This window comes from Babylonia areolata, chromosome 25, assembly GCF_041734735.1.
Source record: "Babylonia areolata isolate BAREFJ2019XMU chromosome 25, ASM4173473v1, whole genome shotgun sequence".
NCBI classification, from domain to species: domain Eukaryota; kingdom Metazoa; phylum Mollusca; class Gastropoda; order Neogastropoda; family Buccinidae; genus Babylonia; species Babylonia areolata.
The window spans coordinates 28,129,444-28,149,068 of NC_134900.1; the positions used below are offsets into that span (position 1 = coordinate 28,129,444).

The window sequence follows — 19,625 nt, forward strand, 5'->3', positions numbered from 1 at the left end:
CGTCTTAAAACTACAACAAATAACAAACGTAAAGAGTGAAATATGCTGAAAGACCTTCTGCATTCTAATGACCATAGTAAATAATTAACATCAAAGTGCGTGTGTGTTGGAGATGGAGGTTAGTGGAGGGAGTATGTGTAAGTGAATGAGTGAGTGAATGAGACACAGACAGACTAACCAACCAACCGACAGCCATAAGAGAGAGAGAGAGAGACAAACAGACAGACAGACAGATAGACACACACACAAACACACACACACAAACACACATGAGATAGAACTGAAGATAGAAAGTTAAACACATTCAGACTGAAACAGACGCTGACTTCCTTTTTGTCATTAAGTATTTAATGAATTGAGAAACAACAAAAACCAAAAATATGAAAACATTTCAAGTCTCACAACGTCTGAAAACATTGTCAATTCAATATAGGACAGGATCATATTGGACGGTCTTTTTTTTTCTTTTCTTTTCTTTTTTTTCTTTTTTTTTTTTATTATTTCTTCCTTTATTTCAATCATTAATGCGAGACTTGAAACGTACACGCAAATAATACACAAACAGAGACGTGATGGACACTGTTTGCAGACAAAACCAAACTGATTGATTCAGGCGGACAGTATTCAACAAAAGCATTATAATCGAATACACATAAGGCAAAAAGTTCCACGAAACAAAATCTCTATAATAGAACACAAGTTCCATGAAACAAAATATGAATATGATGATGGAAATATAACGAAAAGGCCTCCGTCATTCATCGTTTCACACACCATAATCTATCGTTATACCTCCCATGTACAACAAAACTGAGTTGCTCTTAAATCTTTCCATGAAGATAAGAAGGGCACTGTTGTCTTCGACGGCTCAACATCTTCACCTTCGACATCCAAAGCTGACTAAATCAGGGCTGCGTCCTTGCATCTATCCTCTTTAGGGTCTTCTTTGCCGTTTTGATGAAGTACGTCTTGGGATTTGCCGTAGTAGGTATCTATCTCCGGAGCAGATCAAAAGGAAGACCGACTTCTCCAGGCTAACAGCAAAGTCCGAGGTTCAGCTGAAATGCCTACATGACCTCCTCTTCGGAGACGATGCAGCAGTCAGTGCCCACCTTCAGCAGTTCTTTTCTTCAACCGCTTCAGCCAGGCTTGCCGAGACTTCAGACTTTCACACTTCATCAGAATGAATGATCATGACGATGTTGATAAACAAAATCAGGTCATACAAGATTAAAGCCGTTATTTGATAAATACCCTCCCCCCCTGCCCCCCCCCCCCCCCCCTCCCCGCCCCACCCCCCCAAAAAAGTAATGAAATAGATCAAATTGTCGACATAATACCTTTTTGGCACAAATTTGAAATAACCGTAGAATCTGTATAATTTTTACAATGAGTACATATGTATTTATGCAATGAATGATACATATATGTATACAAACGTATATAAAAATATATACGGCATGCATACATGTATACATACATCCACGCATATACATAATACACATGTTCATTTTCACACGTACTCATGGAAACGCATATACAGATTTAAGAATACGCACACACATGCGCGCGCGCGCGCGCACACACATACACACACACACACACACACACACACACACAGACGATTGCATATTATCTGTATGGAAGGATCAATGAAGAGTGATTAACACTCCAGTTTGGCACTGATTATAAGAAGGTCCTGATCACATAAAAACGTTACATTCACCTTTTCTTTCTTATTGTCTTTAAGACACACCGAGAATTCTTTAAAAAAAAAATAAAAATAAAAAACTGACAAGTGCACCATATTAGTTTTGCATGAACATTATATCATAATACTGTTCCGGCCGAACTCTGCAATTCACTATTTCGATTGCAGAATCAAATCTGTGCACATCGATAAATCGGAACACACGCGCGCGCGCACACACGTGCTTACAAAAAAGCACACACACACACACACACACACACACACACACACACACACACACACGTGCTTACGAAAGCACACACTGACACACAAGAACACACTCACACATAAACACACACACACGACCGCACAAACACACATGCACGCAGGCACACACACACACGAGAAAAAAACACAACAAAGCAGACAAAAACGAACCATATACGCCTCAGAACGCATTATTGTCGAGTCCTTTCCTATTAGTCAGTATATGTGGTGTTTGCAATGTAACAGCTGTTTGGGAAATGTTCCGACGTCGTCAACACGTGTGTGCACACACTTCAACCGTCTCCTCCTCCGTCATCAAAAGACGGGCTGTGGTCTCTCTTGGGGCTGTACTCCTTCGGTAATTTCCGTGTCATTCCGTAACTGGCCGATCCTTCCCGGAACTCTGGGGGAAAAAAAAGCAGAGATAAATTAACGTAGGTGCTGGGGAGGACGCAGAGAAGCACTGTCTCCACCCGCCCTTGGAACAATCCTGCACCACCCTTGGAGGCCTGCGCTGTGTTCACGATGGGTGCAGGCACGCACAGGACAAGGGACATAACTGCTCCTGAACAGAGGCAAAAGAGACCACAGGATGCAACTCGCGACAGCCTTAAAAGAAGTATCCCCATGGGTGTACCAGTCAGTCTTTCGTGACAGCAGAGCCCACCGGCAAAAGACACCACCCTCCAGCTGCTATGCACACCCCACAGACCAAACCACCCCTGCCCGCAGACAGATGAAGACAGTGCCTTTCCTGGACCTTTCTCCCAGGTCAGCCTAGTCCAGGCAAAGAAGAAAGAGAAACACCCGTAGGTGCTGGGGAGGACCCAGAAAAGCACTGTCTCCACCCGCCCTTGGAACAATCCTGCACCACCCTTCTAGGCCTGCGCTGTGTTCACGATGGGTGCATGCACACAACATAATACAACATGCATAGAAAACTTGATATAACATAAGTTCCAAATGAAAACTAGCCGAACTTCCAAACAGTGTTCTCATGACGTAATGGTTTCTCGGACTTTGAAAGCTTTATATAAACACAAAGCAAGGTTTCTATCAATTTCACAGGAGGTTGAAGACATTTGAGAGAGTAGAGCGCACTGAAAGAGAGAGAGAGAGAGAGAGAGAGAGAGAGCTGGCTGAGAAAGAAATATAGTGACAGAGACAACACACACACACACACACAGGGGGAGAAAGAGAGGGGGGAGACAGACAAACATAGAGAGAATCAGAGACAGAGAAGAGAGATAAACATAGACACAGAGCCTGAGAAACAGACATGGGCAGACAAAGAAGGAGGGGAGAGAAATAGAGGCACTAAAAGATTCAGGAATTTAGGCAGGCTGACACAGACAGACTAGACACAAGACAAGAGAGACGACAAACAGAAAACGACCCCCCATCCCCACCGCCTCCCCCTGCAACCCTCTCCCTTCCCCACCCCTTCCCCCTTCATACCTCTCAGACGAACAGTCTCTCTCCTCCCGGCCGCAGACTCCTCCTCAGACAGGGTATCATACTGCTCCCCCCTCAGCACCCTCCCTCCCCTCCCCAGCAGCCCTCCTCCTCCTATTCCTCCTCCTCCCAAGCCGCCACCGCCGCCAGGGGCGCAGCAGCAGGGGCAGTTCCGGTAGCACCAACCGAGCATGCGCAGCTCCAGCTTCCGGACGCCGTGATACAAGGCCATGGCGAGCAGCACGAGGGCGATGAGACACACCACGGAGATGGGGATGATCCACACCAGGTCCGATAGGTCTGCGTAGCTGGCGATTAGGGACGGGGGAGAAGCCGGGGGCCCCCCCGTCACCACGGGTTCCAGAGAGGGCTGGGGGGCGTTGAGAGGGGTGTTGACCCTCGGAACACCACCACCACCACCACCACCGCCACCGACTCCTCCTCTTCCTCCACCCAGCCCCACATCCACAGCCACGCCCTCCTCACCGGGAGACCTCTCTGTCATGTTGATGAAAGTGTCCTTCAGCAAAGTGGTGGTTCGGGTGGTCAGCATCTTCATCATCGTAGAGCTGGGTGATGAAGTCTCGGAAACTGTCTCCGCTGCCTCGGTTGGCGTCATCGTTGACGTCATCGTTGTGATTATGTCGTCAGAGTCTGTGATGACAGTTGCATGTTTTGGAAATACCCATGTTTCCGTGGTGTCGGTATTGGGAAAGAGCGTAGGTGGTGATGGTGGTGGTGCTGGGGTCGAGCGTAGCTTATGAAAACGCAGGACCATGATGTGATGAGAGCCCTGGCATGGGCGGCCTCAAATACCTGTCAATATTTGTTGTTGAAATTGGTAAAAAAAACCCAGAAAAACCTGTACCCTCAAAGCACTAAAGCAATGTCAGTGCCGTGGGTTTTATTCACTGTGCTGTGTAGAACCCAGCATGGAAGCACCTGCTCACATCACGTCTAGCTAGGACCTCAGGATGTGTGTGGTTGTCGGTCAGTCGTACTCCTGCAAGAAGAAAAAAATGAAGATAGGATAATTTTTAGTACTCCAAATTTGCTTGTATATATCAATATTTACAGTTATTGGAAAAAAAAGTAATAAGAGAGCATCGGTATCATGTTGTTGCAAAAGAAAAGGAAAAAAAAAGAAAATGAACAAAAAAAACAAAAACAAAAAAAAAACAGAGAGAGAGCTGTAGAGAGAGAGAGAGAAGAAGAAGAAAGAATATATCGAGATAGTTTGATGACGATTTTCAAGCATTGTCTTAACGTCTGCTGAAAACATTTAAAAAGTTCAAGTTGAACTTATGAAAATTGTAATTTTGTGAAGTGTTTTTAAAACGTTTGAAACTTACATTTATGAAACGTCCTCTGCTAATGTTACATAAACATCTGTTTTAGATGCTTTAGAAATAATAGTTGAGATTTTTTTTTAATATTGAAATTAATGTTCACTAAAAACGTTCTTAAAACAACAGATGATAACACAAGCAAAGTTAATGCAAATAATAGCATGTCTGCATGCAAAGTGTGTATGCGCTTATATGGTCATGTAACATGGACAGTTCTGAAAGTCAACAGAGGACAATTCATTGAGCACGAGCACAATGCTGTGATTCAGACACACAAAAATCTTCACTGCAGCATCAGTCATTTCACGTTTTTATTCAACTGAAGAAGTTGACAATATAAAAAAAAAATTAGCCAGTAAATGGAAATACATGCACCAACTGAAATATAACAGCCAACAAATGAAATGTGATATTTTCAGGTAAATACAAACTATCACACTTGTATGCAGTTGTGTCAACAAACAAGCAAAAATCAAAGCTTTTATTGTTTTGTGTAACCTTGCATATTCCTTTGTATTTGTGAGGTTGTTGTCACATAAAAATATACCCCATCAGAAAAATAAAAGTCCACCCTCCAAATCCAATCAATATATGGTGGTTTTATTTAATATTATTTTTTATTTATTAGTTTTTTCAATATACAGTGTACGCACTAAAAACAACCTCACACATGCAAAAAAAAAAGCAAAAATAAAGTTAGTTTTCTGCAGTGAAAATACAAGAAAGAAACATTCAGAATTTGTATCATTTGTAAATAAATATTGGCAATGGTTTTCTAAATTCTGCAATCAGAATCCACATGAAGCATAAATGTGTATGATCAACAACAGAACACAACATAAAAACTGGTTTGTGAAGTGTGTTGATTTTCACAACCAAAACAAGTAACCAAAAGGATACGCATTAAAATTAAAGTCAGTGTGTTTTTTGTGAACAGATTTTTGTGACAACACCAGTTGGTAGAAAATAATATTCAGTTTGCAGTTGGCAGAAAATTCAGTTTGAAGTTTACTAATGCTATATACTTTTGAATTTTATATCTGCAGGTTAGTTTTGTTTTAGTGTGATAAAATCATACTGATTATTACTCCATGTACACTTTTATATGTAAGATTTAGCCACCAGAATGAAAATTATAGTTTGACACTTTAATCATATCTAAACAATACAAGCTTTTCAGATACATGGTAATTTCACAAGTTTCACTGAAAACAGTTTGGACGCGATTCTAAAAATATTGTATATAACATGACATTTCAGTAAAATGTGACCAATACCACCTTTTTTTTATTCTTGAACGTTGTATGTGTGGTTTATTTTAAATCAACATTTAAGCATTTTATGTCTTTTATGTATACTGTTCATATTGAATGACTGTCATTCTTGTGCATTGTTTGTATGTTTTACAACACAGATTAATTTCTCTTTGGAGATAATGAAGTATTCTATATTCTGTATGTTCAAGTGTGCATCATCAGATTTTGCTGCTGCTCTCCAGTCATTCAATCAAATACTAACAATCTGCTTTGTCGTGTAGCCGTGGTTTCAGTTATAAAAACTCTAAACAAAAACCAGGTAGCTCTTACCGCAAATAAACTAAGTTGTCTCCCTTGAACTATTCCTGGCAGCATGCATGCCATACTCATTGCAAACTTCAATATAGAGACCTTAACAAGTCAAGCCATGACTATAATTTATGTTGATATCACATATATGTGATATATATATGTATGCCAACCCAATGCAGACTCCAATAGAGGTCTAGACATGTCACAAAATGACCATGATCTATGTTGACATCACAAACATTACACATGCTGTCAACTCATTGCAAACTTCAATGAAGATATTTACATGTCAGAACATGACTCTAGTGTATGTTGACATCACACACATTCCTACACATTGCAAACTTCAATAAAAGAGGTCTAAGCATGTCAATACTTTGATTTACCTATACATGCTGACATCACAAACATACATGCCAATTAACTAATTGCAGATACATGACAGATCATTACAGGCTCCATTAAAGAGGTTTAAACATGTCACAACATGGCTATGATATATCACACAGAAGTCCAACCTGTAAAGTATTTGCAGATATATGCCTGCTCACTCCAGACACCATTAATGAGGCTTAAACATATCACAACATAACAATAATATACCTCAACATCACACATAAGTCATAAATGTCAACTCATAGCAGATATGTGCCAACTCATTGTAGACTCCAATAATGAAGTTTAAAATGTCACAACATGACTATGATATATTTTGACATCACACAAAAGTCTTACAAGTCAATCATTAAAAATAGCAGATACATGCCAACTCATTGTAGACTCCAACAGAGGTTTTGAACATATCACAACATGACTGTATTTTGACATCACACACAGAGGTCCTCTGGCAGCCCTGAAGGGATCATTTCCTGTTGGTCTGGCATCAGGAGACCTGTGATTTCTCTGAGGGTGGTCTTTATTTGCAGAATCCACACCCTCTGGTTTCTCAGCTCTGCCCAGAGTGCAGCTGTGTCGCTGCACACAACCATTTCTGTTAATTGCATTTCCAACATTATAAAAGTTGCACACATAAAACAAACTGCACTGGATGTACTCTTCAAAGAAAATGTAATATAACAAACAAAAGCTTAAAAAAGCATTGAATTTAGATCTCTCACACACACACACACACACACACACACACACTCACACTCACACACACACACACAGATTAACATTTTGCCATTTTTGGACAATACTTCTGTAAAAAAAAAAAAATAATAATAATAAATAAATAAACAACAATTCACTTTGTTTAAAGTAACATTTTAAAATTATTACCCTCTCACATCTGTATGCACTGGATTATTGACAACAACTCCAGTGTCACTGTCAGAGTAGGAATGATTGATGACCATATTATGGACTTTGTGAATCATGTTACTATTTTCTGCAGACTTTGTGAATCAGTTTATATTTTGTGCATGATCAGTTGTTCAACATATCTGTTTTTTTCCCTCAATTTTCTCAACATTAGTTTTTTTTTAAAATTAATTTCATACCAAGGCTTCAAAATATTTAAAGAAAACATCTGAAAAACAAAAACGTTTGGCAGCTGGGTGAATGTTCACTAAAAGTTTTTTTGTTTTACTTTATGTAACTGTTTCTGATGCTACATGTATTACAATATAGTATCTGTATAGTTTCATCTTGTGTATTCCTTCAAACTAGTTATAGTGTTGTACATATGTACGCATTCTGGGTTCAGAAGTATTCTGAACTTAAAATTTATCTTCAAAACATTCTATATTAAGGACAGCAAACACTTCATAAAAAAAATAACTCTTTTTGTATGCTACGACAATTAATGAATTATTTTACACAGTCATAATACACATTTCATGCCTTGCTGGAAATCATATAAAGATAAAAGATAAGCCACAAATTTACCATTATTTCATGTTCAGCCCTTGGTGTACTGATACTGAAAAGGAATTCTTTCTTCTGCTGTTCTGTGCTGGGTTGGCTGGGCAGGCAGGTTTGACAATTGACTGATCTTTCTTGCATCACAGGAGCTTTTTTTTTTTTTCATGGTGCCTCAAGAATCAAATTTTCCTTTTGTGGCTCAGAGGGGGATGGTGGGACAGGTTCCACAATCGTGTTTCCTGGGTCGCCATATGCACAACAGGCAGTTCTTTTTCTGACAAGTAGCATTTTTGGGTCCTGAAAAACAACAACAAAATAATGATAACTATTGTTCCTTGCTACATCCACACCCAGTCTCATCGGTCTAATTATGTCACAGCCGCAGTCCACAGGGGGCGATATACATGTCTCTGTGTGTGTGTGCGCGCGCGCGTACGTGTGTGGGTGCGTGCGTGCGTGCGTGCGTGTGTGTGTGTGTGTGTGTGTCTGTGTACATACCCTTAACTATATAGATACGCTAATGAATATTGGAAAAAAGATAATAAAGATAAAGTAAACAATAAGTAATCAATGAGTAACGTCACACACTTGGATAAAGTAACAAATAAATGAATACACGAACAATAAAATAGCATACCAAAGAAGAAAAAAAATCATGTTACTGATAACAAAGCAAAGAGTTATCACAAGCTCATAGTTTGGAGAAAAAAAATTCAAACCTGTTCACATTGACAGCAGACGACTTGGATGAAATTCAGGCGAGGAGTGAAATCTTGTAAGAGTAATGTCCCTTGATAAGTTCGGTATTCCTTCTCTGCCCCAAAACCGGACTTTGTTAGAATAAAACCACCAGTTCCTTTAAGTTATATATCCAGGTCCACCCCAACAATCAATTATATATGCCTAAAATGCATCACAAATATCCACTTTGAAATAATATAGTTTTCAACAACTATCAGTTTAGTTTTCCTTCTTATTTCGTAAGTGGGTTGTCATTTCACAGACCTAATAAAGAAGGGGTTAGCCCGATGGGGTCAGCCCGATACTCCTCCGAGTCGATGCTCCCCCGTGTTGATACTCCCCCGTGTCGATACTACCCGGGCTCGTTAATCCCTCTCAAAAAGATTATATTTTTAAAATATATTTTAAAAAAAAAACCAAGCGGCATGTGTGTATACAGTTGTGACTGATAATGCTTTCTGCTTGATCAAAGATGTGGAATGATCAATGTGTTATGTGTTCTTTCGTCTCTGCTTGATCAAAGATGTGGAATGATCAATGTGTTCTTTTTTTGCAACCGTCCGCCTTCAGAGTTCAGCAGCAGTGCGCGACGTGTGTTGGAGCTCGCTATTGTGTGGGCTCGCAACTGCCTTGTCAACATTGCAGTCGTAGTTACACGGGCCGCATTACACGGACTTTGATGCTCTCATCACGATCCAGTGCACATACGGGGGAACGCTCTCTCTCTCTCTGATTATCTCTCATTTTCCCTTTCTCTCACCCCCTCTCTGTCTCTCTCTCTGTCTCTGTCTCTCTCATTTTCTGTGTCTTTCACCTCCTCTGTCAGATTCTCTCTCTCTCTCTCTCTCTCTCTCTCTCTCTCTCTCTCTCTCTCTCTCTCTGGTTTTTTTTTGTTTTGTTTTTGTTTTTGTTTTGTTTTGTTTTTTTTGTTGTTGTTTGTTTGTTTTTGTTGTTGTTGTTGTCGTTGTTCTGTTTTGTTTTTGTTTTGTTTTTTCCCGGCTTATCCGATTTTGTGTTTCATTGTTTTCGCCATTATTGTTCTGATTTATACTCCCATGTCATCTAGTACAGCCAATTACATTAAATGCTTCAGTGTTCAGTGCTCTCTCTCTCTCTCTCTCTCTCTCTCTCTCTCTCTCTCTCTCTCTCTCTCTCTCTCCCCGAGTCTCTCTCTCTCTCTCTCTCACTTAGTGTGTGTGTGTGTGTGTGTGTGTGTGTGTGTGTGTGGCCAGGGACAGGAACCAGCTGTTGGACTGACGGCTGGGTGTTATTCTATTATCAGCTTTATTAGCTCGGACTTCGCCTAGAATCGTGCTGTTCACCTTAATTTTCTTTTGATGACTGTGTTGACTGCCCACCAACCACTCTGAGTGTCTTCAATGCCGCTGCGGAATCAGTGAACAAAAGATTTTTTTTTTTTGTTGCCTCCCTTAAGATAATAGCTACCATTATTCAAATGATTTAATAAAATGGAAATACAATCAATGTACATGATATACAGTCGCACTATTCATTGGAAACTCTATGCCAGCATCACTGACCATCTGTCTGCCTGTTTATCTCTCTCTCTCTCTGTCTCTCTCTGACATGGCGGACAACACAGACGATGCAGCAGAAGATTCAGACATTCTTCAACGCCTGTCTGAGGCGCATCTGCAAAATCCGATGGCAGGAGAAGATCCAAAACGAAGATCTGTGGGAGAGAGCCCCGGGACAGGAACCAGTGGCCAAGCAGATACTGCGGAGAAAGTGGGGCTGGATCGGACACACCCTCAGGAAGCCAGCGTCCAGCATCACACGCCAAGCCCTGACCTGGAACCCGCAGGGAAAGAGGAAGAGAGGCCAGCCTCGCAACAGCTGGAGGCGAGATACCGAGGCAGAGCTGAAGCAGCAAGGGACCAACTGGACTGGAATGGCCAGAACAGTCCAGAACAGAGTGCGATGGCGAGGGGTTGTCGATCGATGGCCTATACTCCACCGGGAGCGATGGGCATAAGTAAGTCTGTCTCTGTCTGTCTGTCTGTCTCTCCCCCCTCTCTCTCTATCTGTGTGTGTGTGTGTGTGTGTGTGTGTGTGTGTGCATGTGCGCGTGCGATGGTATGTGTGTGTGTGTGTATATGTGTGAGTGTGTGCGTACACGTACGTGTGCGTAAGAGGTTTTGACAGCGAGTGCATATTTTTACCTCGGTAAAAAAAGACAAAAACAAAACAGATAACAAAAGGTCACGGAGTGATCTGTAATAATCTAAACCTGCATCTGTCAAATTTGTATCAAAATGTCGGGAAACTGATAGGGAGGGAGGGGGTGAGTGGAGGTGAGGGAAGGGGGAGTGTTGGACAGGGTAGAGATAGGGAGGGAGAGTAGGAAAGGGGGGCAATGGGGGATGGGAAACTAGGATAGGCGGAGATGGGGACTGGAGAGTAGGACGGGGGCAGGGGGAGGGGGGAAGATGAGGGAGGGAGAGTAGGACAGGGTGAGATCACTGAGATCGTATTTACATGTTTATAGGTCAGTGGGTGAGATGGGCGGGGAGGGACGAAGAGTAGGAAAGGGGTTGATATGAGGGGGGGGGGGGGGTGGAGGGAGGGAGGGGGGAGTGTGTGTGTGTGTGTGTGCATGCGCGCGCGCGTGTGTGTGTACGCAGAGAGAGAGTGGGTGAGGGAAGAATGGAGAGAGATACCTATGTACTTATTTGTTTGTTGTTTTCTTTTCTCTCTCTCTGTAGATATCTCCCTGTCCAACTTTACCTCCCCCCATGTCCCACCCATCCTACTCTCACTCTCACCATCTCCCCCCTGTCCTACTCTCACTCCCATCATCTCTCCCTGTCCTACTCCCCCCCCCCCCCCACCATCTCCCCACTGTCCTACTCTCCCTTCCACCATCTCCCCCTTGTCCTACTCTCCCTCCCATCATCTCCCCCCTGTCCAACTCTCCCTTTCCCCCATCTTCTACTGTCCTACTCTCCCCCATGTCCTAATATCCCTCCTCCATCTCCCCCTGTCCTTCTCTCCCACCCCTATATCCCCCCCTGTTCTACTCTCTCATCCTACTCTCCCTTCCACCTCCATCCACCCCCTGTCTTATCTCATATCTTTCCATTTCCCAGCCGCCCAGTCCTACTCTCCTATCACCCCTACGCCCTATTATCCCCAGTTCACACCCTCCTACTCCCATTACCCTCAGTCTGACTACCCCCCTCCACTGCTCGACCTCCTACCCCATGCAGTAACCCTCCATCTGACACAATCGCCTGCAGACACTTAAAAAAAAAAAAAAAAAAAAAAAAAAGACCTCACATTTTCCTCCAAAGAACAGAGGAGTAGAATTATTGAGTGTGCTCCCCTCCTATCCATCTCCCTTCCTGTCCTATTCTCCCCCCTCATCTCCCCAGTCCTACTCTCTCACCTTCATCTCCTCCCATCCCCCCCACCCGCCGTCCGCTACTCATCCCCCCCCCAATTCCCCACCCCCAAGTCCTACTCACCAACCGAGCCCCTGTCCTACTCTCCAATCAAACCATCTCCCACCTGTCCTACTCACCCATTCCCCCATTTCCCAAGCCCAGTCCTACTCTCCTACACCCCTACTCCTCCCTCCCGCTTCATACTATCCCCTTCTTACATGCTCCTACAGGGAGAAGTTTAACCCCAACAAGTGCTACATCCTCAGTATGCAGCAATCAACCATCCACATCTACTCCCTATGTAACACTCCCCTTCAGCAAGTCCACACAAACCCCTATCTAGGTATTGAACTCTCCGATGACCTGAAATGGAGCACCCACACTGCCTACACCTGCAAAAAAAAGCACACAGCACCCTTGGCTTCCTCAGGAGAAACCTGCGTTTCTGCCCCCTCCAATGCAAGAGAAATGCATAATCTATCCCTCATCAGACCAGCCCTCGAGTATGGCTCCATCATATGGAGTCCTTACCTCAAACAGGATATTGAAAAACTTGAAAAAGTGCAGCGCCTATCTGCCCGGTTCAGAACCGGCGATTATAAATCCAGAACACCCGGCTCCATCACCAATATGCTTCACGCTCTGCAACTGCCGACACTCCAACAGCACAGACGTGATCTACGCCTCATCTTCCTCTACAAGGTGGTTGAGGGGTTGGTACCGGCCATACCGCCTGGTGAGTACTTAGCCCCACATAAACCAGGACGACTCCATAAGGCCACGAACATCTATGGCGATCAGTACGATACAACCAGTGCGATCTCTAATCACATAAGAAACAACCCAAGAACATTCCAAGTCCGCAGATGTCAGACAGAGCAATACAGTCATTTTTTGTTAGCATAGTAAAAGACTGGAACCACCTGGAAGAAAACATAGTAAGAGCACCAACTCCCGAGATCTTCAAAAAACTATAAACATCTCAACAGTGAACCTGCTAAGCTGAGCACACACCCCGCCCGTCGCGATAATGCCATAATCTTGGCGACAGCGACGTACTTAACAGATACAGAAAGTGAACTGAACGACGAACAGGCCTTCGATCACAGGCCGCAAACGTCTGATTCCAGTTCAAGTTCTGATTCCAGTTCATGTGAACTCCGGATACGTGGTTGGTGAGCCAGTGTTAGGTGTTTACGAACTTCCTGACAATGTTGTGTGTCATGTGCATGTGCGTTGAGAACTGTGTTTGTGTGTCTGATGTGTACATATTGCATGCTTTCTCTTCTTTTTTTCATTCCTTTATTCATTCCTTCCTTCATCTGCATAGCAGCACACTACATATGTACTTCTTCATTGTTGAGGGCCCAGAATCATATAAATTGATTATTCTGGCACCTAAAACTGAGGGGGGAGGGGGGCGGGGCAGGGGTGTCACTACTACTTTTTACAATCCATCCATTCATGCTGAAAAAAATGGTTATGTCAATTCTTTACTTACCTATTAATTAGTTTAGTGGCCCAAGTGGTACAACCAGAAAGTCTAACACTACATACTTCAGTAGTATAACCAGCTACAGATCGTTGAGCACTTCAGAATACAAAGTACTTGTTTTGTGCACAAGTCCATGTGCTTGAATGATCTGTTTTGCTATTGGTGCACTGATTTAGGCCTCTGTGAGTTTTAATGCAATTAATATTGTGAGAGACCAATGACAACATGTTCATTATAGATATAGCGTTCTTTTAGTTGAAATGGACTGGGAATAATGGCAGTAAATGTAAAGATGTGTTTGACTGTTGGCATACCCAGAAGTATGATGTGTACTTGTAAACTGGCTCAAAATCTAACTTAGAAAATTTAATCAGATCATGTTGTGGTCATAACTATTTCATTGTTGGCAACAACACAAATAAAAATGGATTGCCAACTTTGGTCTGATAATACTTTTGAATATAAGGTAAATATTCATGATATTAATAATTATCAAAGACACAGCTGGCTGTTTTTATATAATCCTTGACAGAAATTCTGGGTCAGTCCTGCACTTTAGTCAGTGGTTGTGGTCCAAGTGAAGGTGACAAACCAGAAAAAACAAGAAGAAAAGAATCATGGAGTATTTGGAAAATTCAAATGTTATTGTGGGTTCTGACTGAAAATAATTTTTAATTCAACTTTTTAGGCTGTATGATAATCAGATTCTAGAAATTTTTTGTGAATAATTATGATTTGGTGTCTGTGTAGTGTGATGTATTCCAGGATTTAAAGAAAAGAAAAAAAGAAAGGTTTACTTGGAGAAGATTCAGTAAAATTCATCAGTTGTCTCGACTCTTTAAAAAAAAAAAAATCTTTTTATTAATTTTAAATAAAAAAAATTCGGATTCACTGAAGTCAGAGATTAGTGGTGCAAAAATTGTTCCCAGCTATCACTCTGAAGCATATTGCAATCCTGAGGTTAAACTCAATACAAGAAAAGAAGAATCAGATCGACATTGCTGGAAATTTGATTTCTCATTATTGAGCTCAAGACAAAAGTTATGTTGAAAAAATTCAACATTTTATCATAGCTATGCAGTATGCTGGGCTGGTGTACACCTTTGACAATGTAGACAATGCTGCGTATGACAATATTCACTTTGGTATTAATGATATTTGGTTTTTGATACCCTGTTGATGGAAGTTTGAGGTGAAACCATCTACCATTCCTCTTTAGATCAGATACAAGAATGTAGTGATGAAACACAACCTATGAATGGTATTAGAAATAAGGAATCAAGGGATTGTCTTCATCTTTGCTTTTATGTACTGTACCTGCTTCCAAGAAGAGAACCTTCATAGCAAGGTGGAAAAAAGGTTAAGTACATGCATGCATTCATGTTCATAAATAACTATGAAAATATGTGTTCATGTGTGTGTGTGTGTGTGTGTGTGTGTGTGTGTGTGAGAGAGAGAGAGAGAGAGAGAGAGAGAGTGTGTGTATGAGTGTGTCTGTGGGGATGGTGTAGGGCAAGCATATGTTTGTATCTGTGTGTGTGTGTGTGTGTGTGTGTGTGTGTGTGTGTGTGTGTGTGTGAGTGTGTGTGTGAGTGGAGATGGGGTAGGGCAAGCATATGTTTGTGTGTGTGTGGGGGGGGGGGAGGGTTGAGTGTTTGTGTGTGGATGAGCAAGAGAGAGAGAGATAGAGAGAAAAGTGGAAAGAGTGTGTGCATGTGTGACGGTGTGTTGTATGTGTGTACGAGTGCATGTATATGCATGTTGTCTGGGGTGGGGAGTGTTGGGTGAAGAAGACGGCTGTATCTCACATAATTATGATCTAAGTGCAAACATACAGAAAAGGGCCAAAATTTCCTCATGACTCATAGCACTTATCAGTCATATCGTGTTGTTTATCACCGTTGGAAACAAACATGCTGGCTTTTTTTCTCTCCTTCTCACCATTCCTTGGCAAAGAAAACAGTGCTGGTTTTGTTCCAGGGAGTGGGTGCTGCATCTGTGAAGCCCAAAATCGTTGCCTGCCAAATATTGTTGCCAGAGACACGGTTTTGTTAGGCCCTGTCCCCAAAATATTGTTGCCCAAAAGAAGCGTTTCACTCTTCCTGACAAATTTAGGAGGGATTTGTGTTGTGAGCTATTGCCCAGGCTGAATTTACTTCTACACAGACTGGCCTCAGTTTAAGCAGCTATCTTTCTCATACTTTCATGGATTTATCTCTCTGTCTGTATGTCTGTCTGCCTGTCTTATTAGTGTCCCGTTCTCTCTCCAAGTGTGAGTGTGAGTGAGTGAGGGAGGGAGTGTGTGTGTGTGTGTGTGTTTGGGGGTAGGGTGGGAGGTTGTGTGTGCATGTATGTATGTAAACACTAAATGTGTGTGTGTGTGTGTGTGTGTGTGTGTGTGTGTGTGTGTGTGTGTGTGCATGTGTGCAAGTACATGTGTGTGTCTGCGTGTATGCATTTACACTTGTTTGAATACATGTCTGTTTCACACACGCACACACACACAAAAAACAAACAAACAAAAACAAAAAACAAAAACACACACACACACACACACACACACACACACACACACACACACACACATCTATGAATCTAATCTATGCATGTATACATATGGGCACATCAGTGCAGACTGAGAGTGAGAGAGGGAGAGAGTGATGGGATGGGGGATATGAAATAAGAAAGGTAAGAGTGGAGGACCTATTCGGACAGACAGACAGACAAACTAATAAAGAGACACGGGAAGAGAGACAATGTCTCATCCCATATGTAGCTACCGCCTATCTCCTTGTCATTGCACACACATACGCGCGCACACACACACCCTCACACACACACACACTGACACACACACACACACACACATAAACACACTGACACACGCACACGCGCGCGCGCGCGCGCACACACACACACACACACACACACACACACACACACACACACTGTTCACACCGGAGAAATAAAAAGAGCCGAAAGAGATACATATGGTTCATGTAGCCTACTGGCACATGTTTTCTCTTTCTCTCTGGTGCCTAACATTCCAATCCCACGCACTCACGACAGAAAACATTCGGCAACCAACCAAACTCTCCAAAAACACATCCCCCCCACCCATCCACAAAACAAAAACAAACTGGCACTACACAAACCATATACACAAGTCTTACCGACACACGGACACAAAGCACCAGAGTCGTCCAGAAGGAAGATGAATTAAAATGGTCAAGACCACCGAACTCACAAAACTTTCTCAGACACACACGCACACACACACACACGTCGGCACACACACCGTCTCTGGAACAGATCTGGCACTCACTCACTGGCTGCCAGGCTCCCGGAATCTGGCCGTGCTCTATGTCTTGTGCACACGTAGCAAACACATCTCTTGAGATGTCTCTGTCTCTTTCTCTCTCCTTCTCTCTTTGGCCCTTTGGCTCGCTTTCTGTCTGTCTCTGTCTCTCTGTCTCTCCCTCTCAGTCTCTGTCTCTCTCTTTCTCTCTTTGGCTGTCTGTTTCTGTCTCTCTGTCTCTCCCTCTCTCTCTGTCTCTCTCCCTCCCGCCCTCTCTCTCTCTGTCCAACGTACCGTAAACATCTGATGTCACGATGTTTCTCTCTGTCTGTCTGTCTGTCTGTCTTTCTGTTTATTTATCTGTATCTCTGTCTCTTTTTCTCACAGACTCCGCCACCGTTTCTGTCTCTCTGTCTCAGTCTTTGTCTCTTTCCCCCTCTCTCCCGCCAGTATCCGTCTCTCTCTTTCCCTCTCTTTCTCTCTCGCGGCCAAAAGTTGAATCATAACACTAAAGTATACGTGACCTTTAATTAATCATCAGCTGAGGCAGACGTGTTTGTGTGTGTGTGTGTGTGTGTGTGTGTGTGTGTGTGTGTGTGTGGAGAGAGGGGGATGCGTGCGTATATGTGTGTGAGTGTGTTTGTGTCATGTGTGTGCGTGCGTAAGTGTACATGTGTGTGTGTGTGTGCGCGCGCGCGAGTGTGTGTATGTGTGTGTGTACTTCTGTCATGTATGCGTCCGTGAAAGAGATGATAGACAGATAGATAAATAGACAGGTGGATAGATTAGAGAGAGAGAGAGAGCGAGAAAGAGATAGAGGGGGGGAGAGAGATAATATGTGTGTGTGTGTGAGAGAGAGAGAGAGAGAGAGAGAGAGAGACAGAGAGAGAGATTCGTCTGTAAGTGCGTTGCTGGCATCGGTTTGTGCTCCACTGTCTTGCACGGTGAGTGTGCATGGTTATTGTTCGCCACTGATGCCGTCCGGAGTGAGCTTTTTTTTTTTCTTTTTTTTTTTAAATATACAGGGCACACTGACGCCCCTTCGGATGCTCTCAATTCATCGGGCCTCACTGTCAGTGTGTGTGGAGGAAGGGTGTTTTATTGAGTGGGTGGTGGTGGTGGTGGTGGTGTGTCACGTGTGTGTGTGTGTGTGTGTGTGTGTGTGCGCGCGCGTGCGCGCCGTGTGTGTGTGTGTGTGTGTGTGTGTGTGTGTGTGTGTGCGCGCGCGCGCGCCGTGTGTGTGTGTGTGTGACGGTGTGTGTGTGTGAGAGAGAGAGAGAGAGAGAGAGAGAGATTCAGTGTGCATGATTGAGAAAGACTTCGAAAGAGAGGGAGGGTTGTACAGTTTGCGTGTGACAGGTTCCCCCTGCCAAATCAGTGATGCCAGCTGAATATTTCAGTTGACAGTACACTATCATGACATTGAGTAAGGCGGCCACAGTATAATGTACTGTGCACTGACCTGTCTGAGCTCCATCCAGCATGTCCTTTACATATGTTTATCAAGTTACGAGTGGCTCAGTGAATCCTGTCACTGAGTGAGTATAGTACGGTTTCCTTCTAAACCTTACATAACCATGACACTTTGACCATGTGGCAGCAAGAGTTGCGCTGCTGCTGCAGAATGTATACAGACCGTCACAACAGCAGCAGCAGCATGAGCAACAACAGAATCAAAACTTTTTTCACAACTGAGTTTCGCCTCAGTGCTCAGGCTTATTTATTCAGTCTCTTCTTCTTCTTCTCCGTTCGTGGGCTCGTATGTTCACGAGTGGGCTTTTCATAGTTACGCGTATGACCATTTTTACCCCGCCATGTAGGCAGCCATACTCCGTTTTCGGCCGGGGTGTGCATACTGGTTATGTTCTTGTTCCCAAAACCCACCAAATGCTGACATGGTTTGTGACACAGATTTTTAACGTGCGTATTTGACATGATCTTCTGCTTGCCGCGTATTCCGCAGCACACGAACGGGGTTCAGGCACTAACACTGACTCGGAGGTCTGCCGCACGTATGCTGACGTGGGAGATCGGAAAAAATCTCCACTCTTTACCCGGCACCTGAAAAAATAGTGATTTTTTTTTTTTTTTTTTTTTTTTGAAAAGCCGATATCTCGGAACTGAGTTGGTGCAGGTCTATTTATGTGTTATTTTTGGACTCGGGAGGGCAAAAACTAAACAGAGAGGTGCTACACACGGCATCATCCCGACATGTCCATTTTCCGTGAATTTTGCAGGTCGTGACCTGGAAAAATAGTCAGTGAAAATTTTGAAAAGCCGATATCTCGGAAATGAGTTGATGCAGGTCCATTTATGTGGTATTTTTGGACTTGGGAGGTCAAAAACTATACAGAAAGATGTAGACACATCACCGTGTCCCGACATGTCCATTTTTCGTGAATTTTGCAGGCCATGATCTGAAAAAATAGTGAAAATTATAAATAAAAAAAAAGCTGATATCTCGGAACTGAGTTGATTCAGGTCTATTT

General features: G+C 43.0%; 1 protein-coding gene and 1 long non-coding RNA gene across 2 annotated transcripts; both read right to left on the reverse strand.

Annotated features, from left to right (window-relative positions):
* Positions 1-1,307: 1,307 nt before the first annotated feature.
* LOC143299504 (uncharacterized) lies at positions 1,308-17,177 on the reverse strand. Its single transcript, XM_076612758.1, has 3 exons — positions 17,012-17,177; positions 3,416-4,415; positions 1,308-2,360 (listed from the first exon to the last, which is right to left on the reverse strand). Exons 2-3 carry the CDS (start codon positions 4,188-4,190, stop codon positions 2,251-2,253), a joined length of 885 nt encoding a protein of 294 aa, XP_076468873.1. The 5' UTR covers positions 4,191-4,415; positions 17,012-17,177; the 3' UTR covers positions 1,308-2,250.
* LOC143299698 (uncharacterized) lies at positions 4,777-8,972 on the reverse strand. The gene is made up of 3 exons (XR_013057554.1): positions 8,915-8,972; positions 8,220-8,492; positions 4,777-7,304 (listed from the first exon to the last, which is right to left on the reverse strand). It is a non-coding gene; the product is annotated as an uncharacterized LOC143299698 (long non-coding RNA).
* Positions 17,178-19,625: the final 2,448 nt, after the last annotated feature.

Bases quoted from the DNA above. Each gene is read 5' to 3' on its own strand.
- LOC143299504 (XM_076612758.1), bottom strand. From the start codon at position 4,190: ATGGTCCTGCGTTTTCATAAGCTACGCTCGACCCCAGCACCACCACCA. The intron at 2,361-3,415 runs GTATGAAGGGGG...TTTTTCCCCCAG, and splicing joins AGAGACTGTTCGTCTGAGAG to AGTTCCGGGAAGGATCGGCC.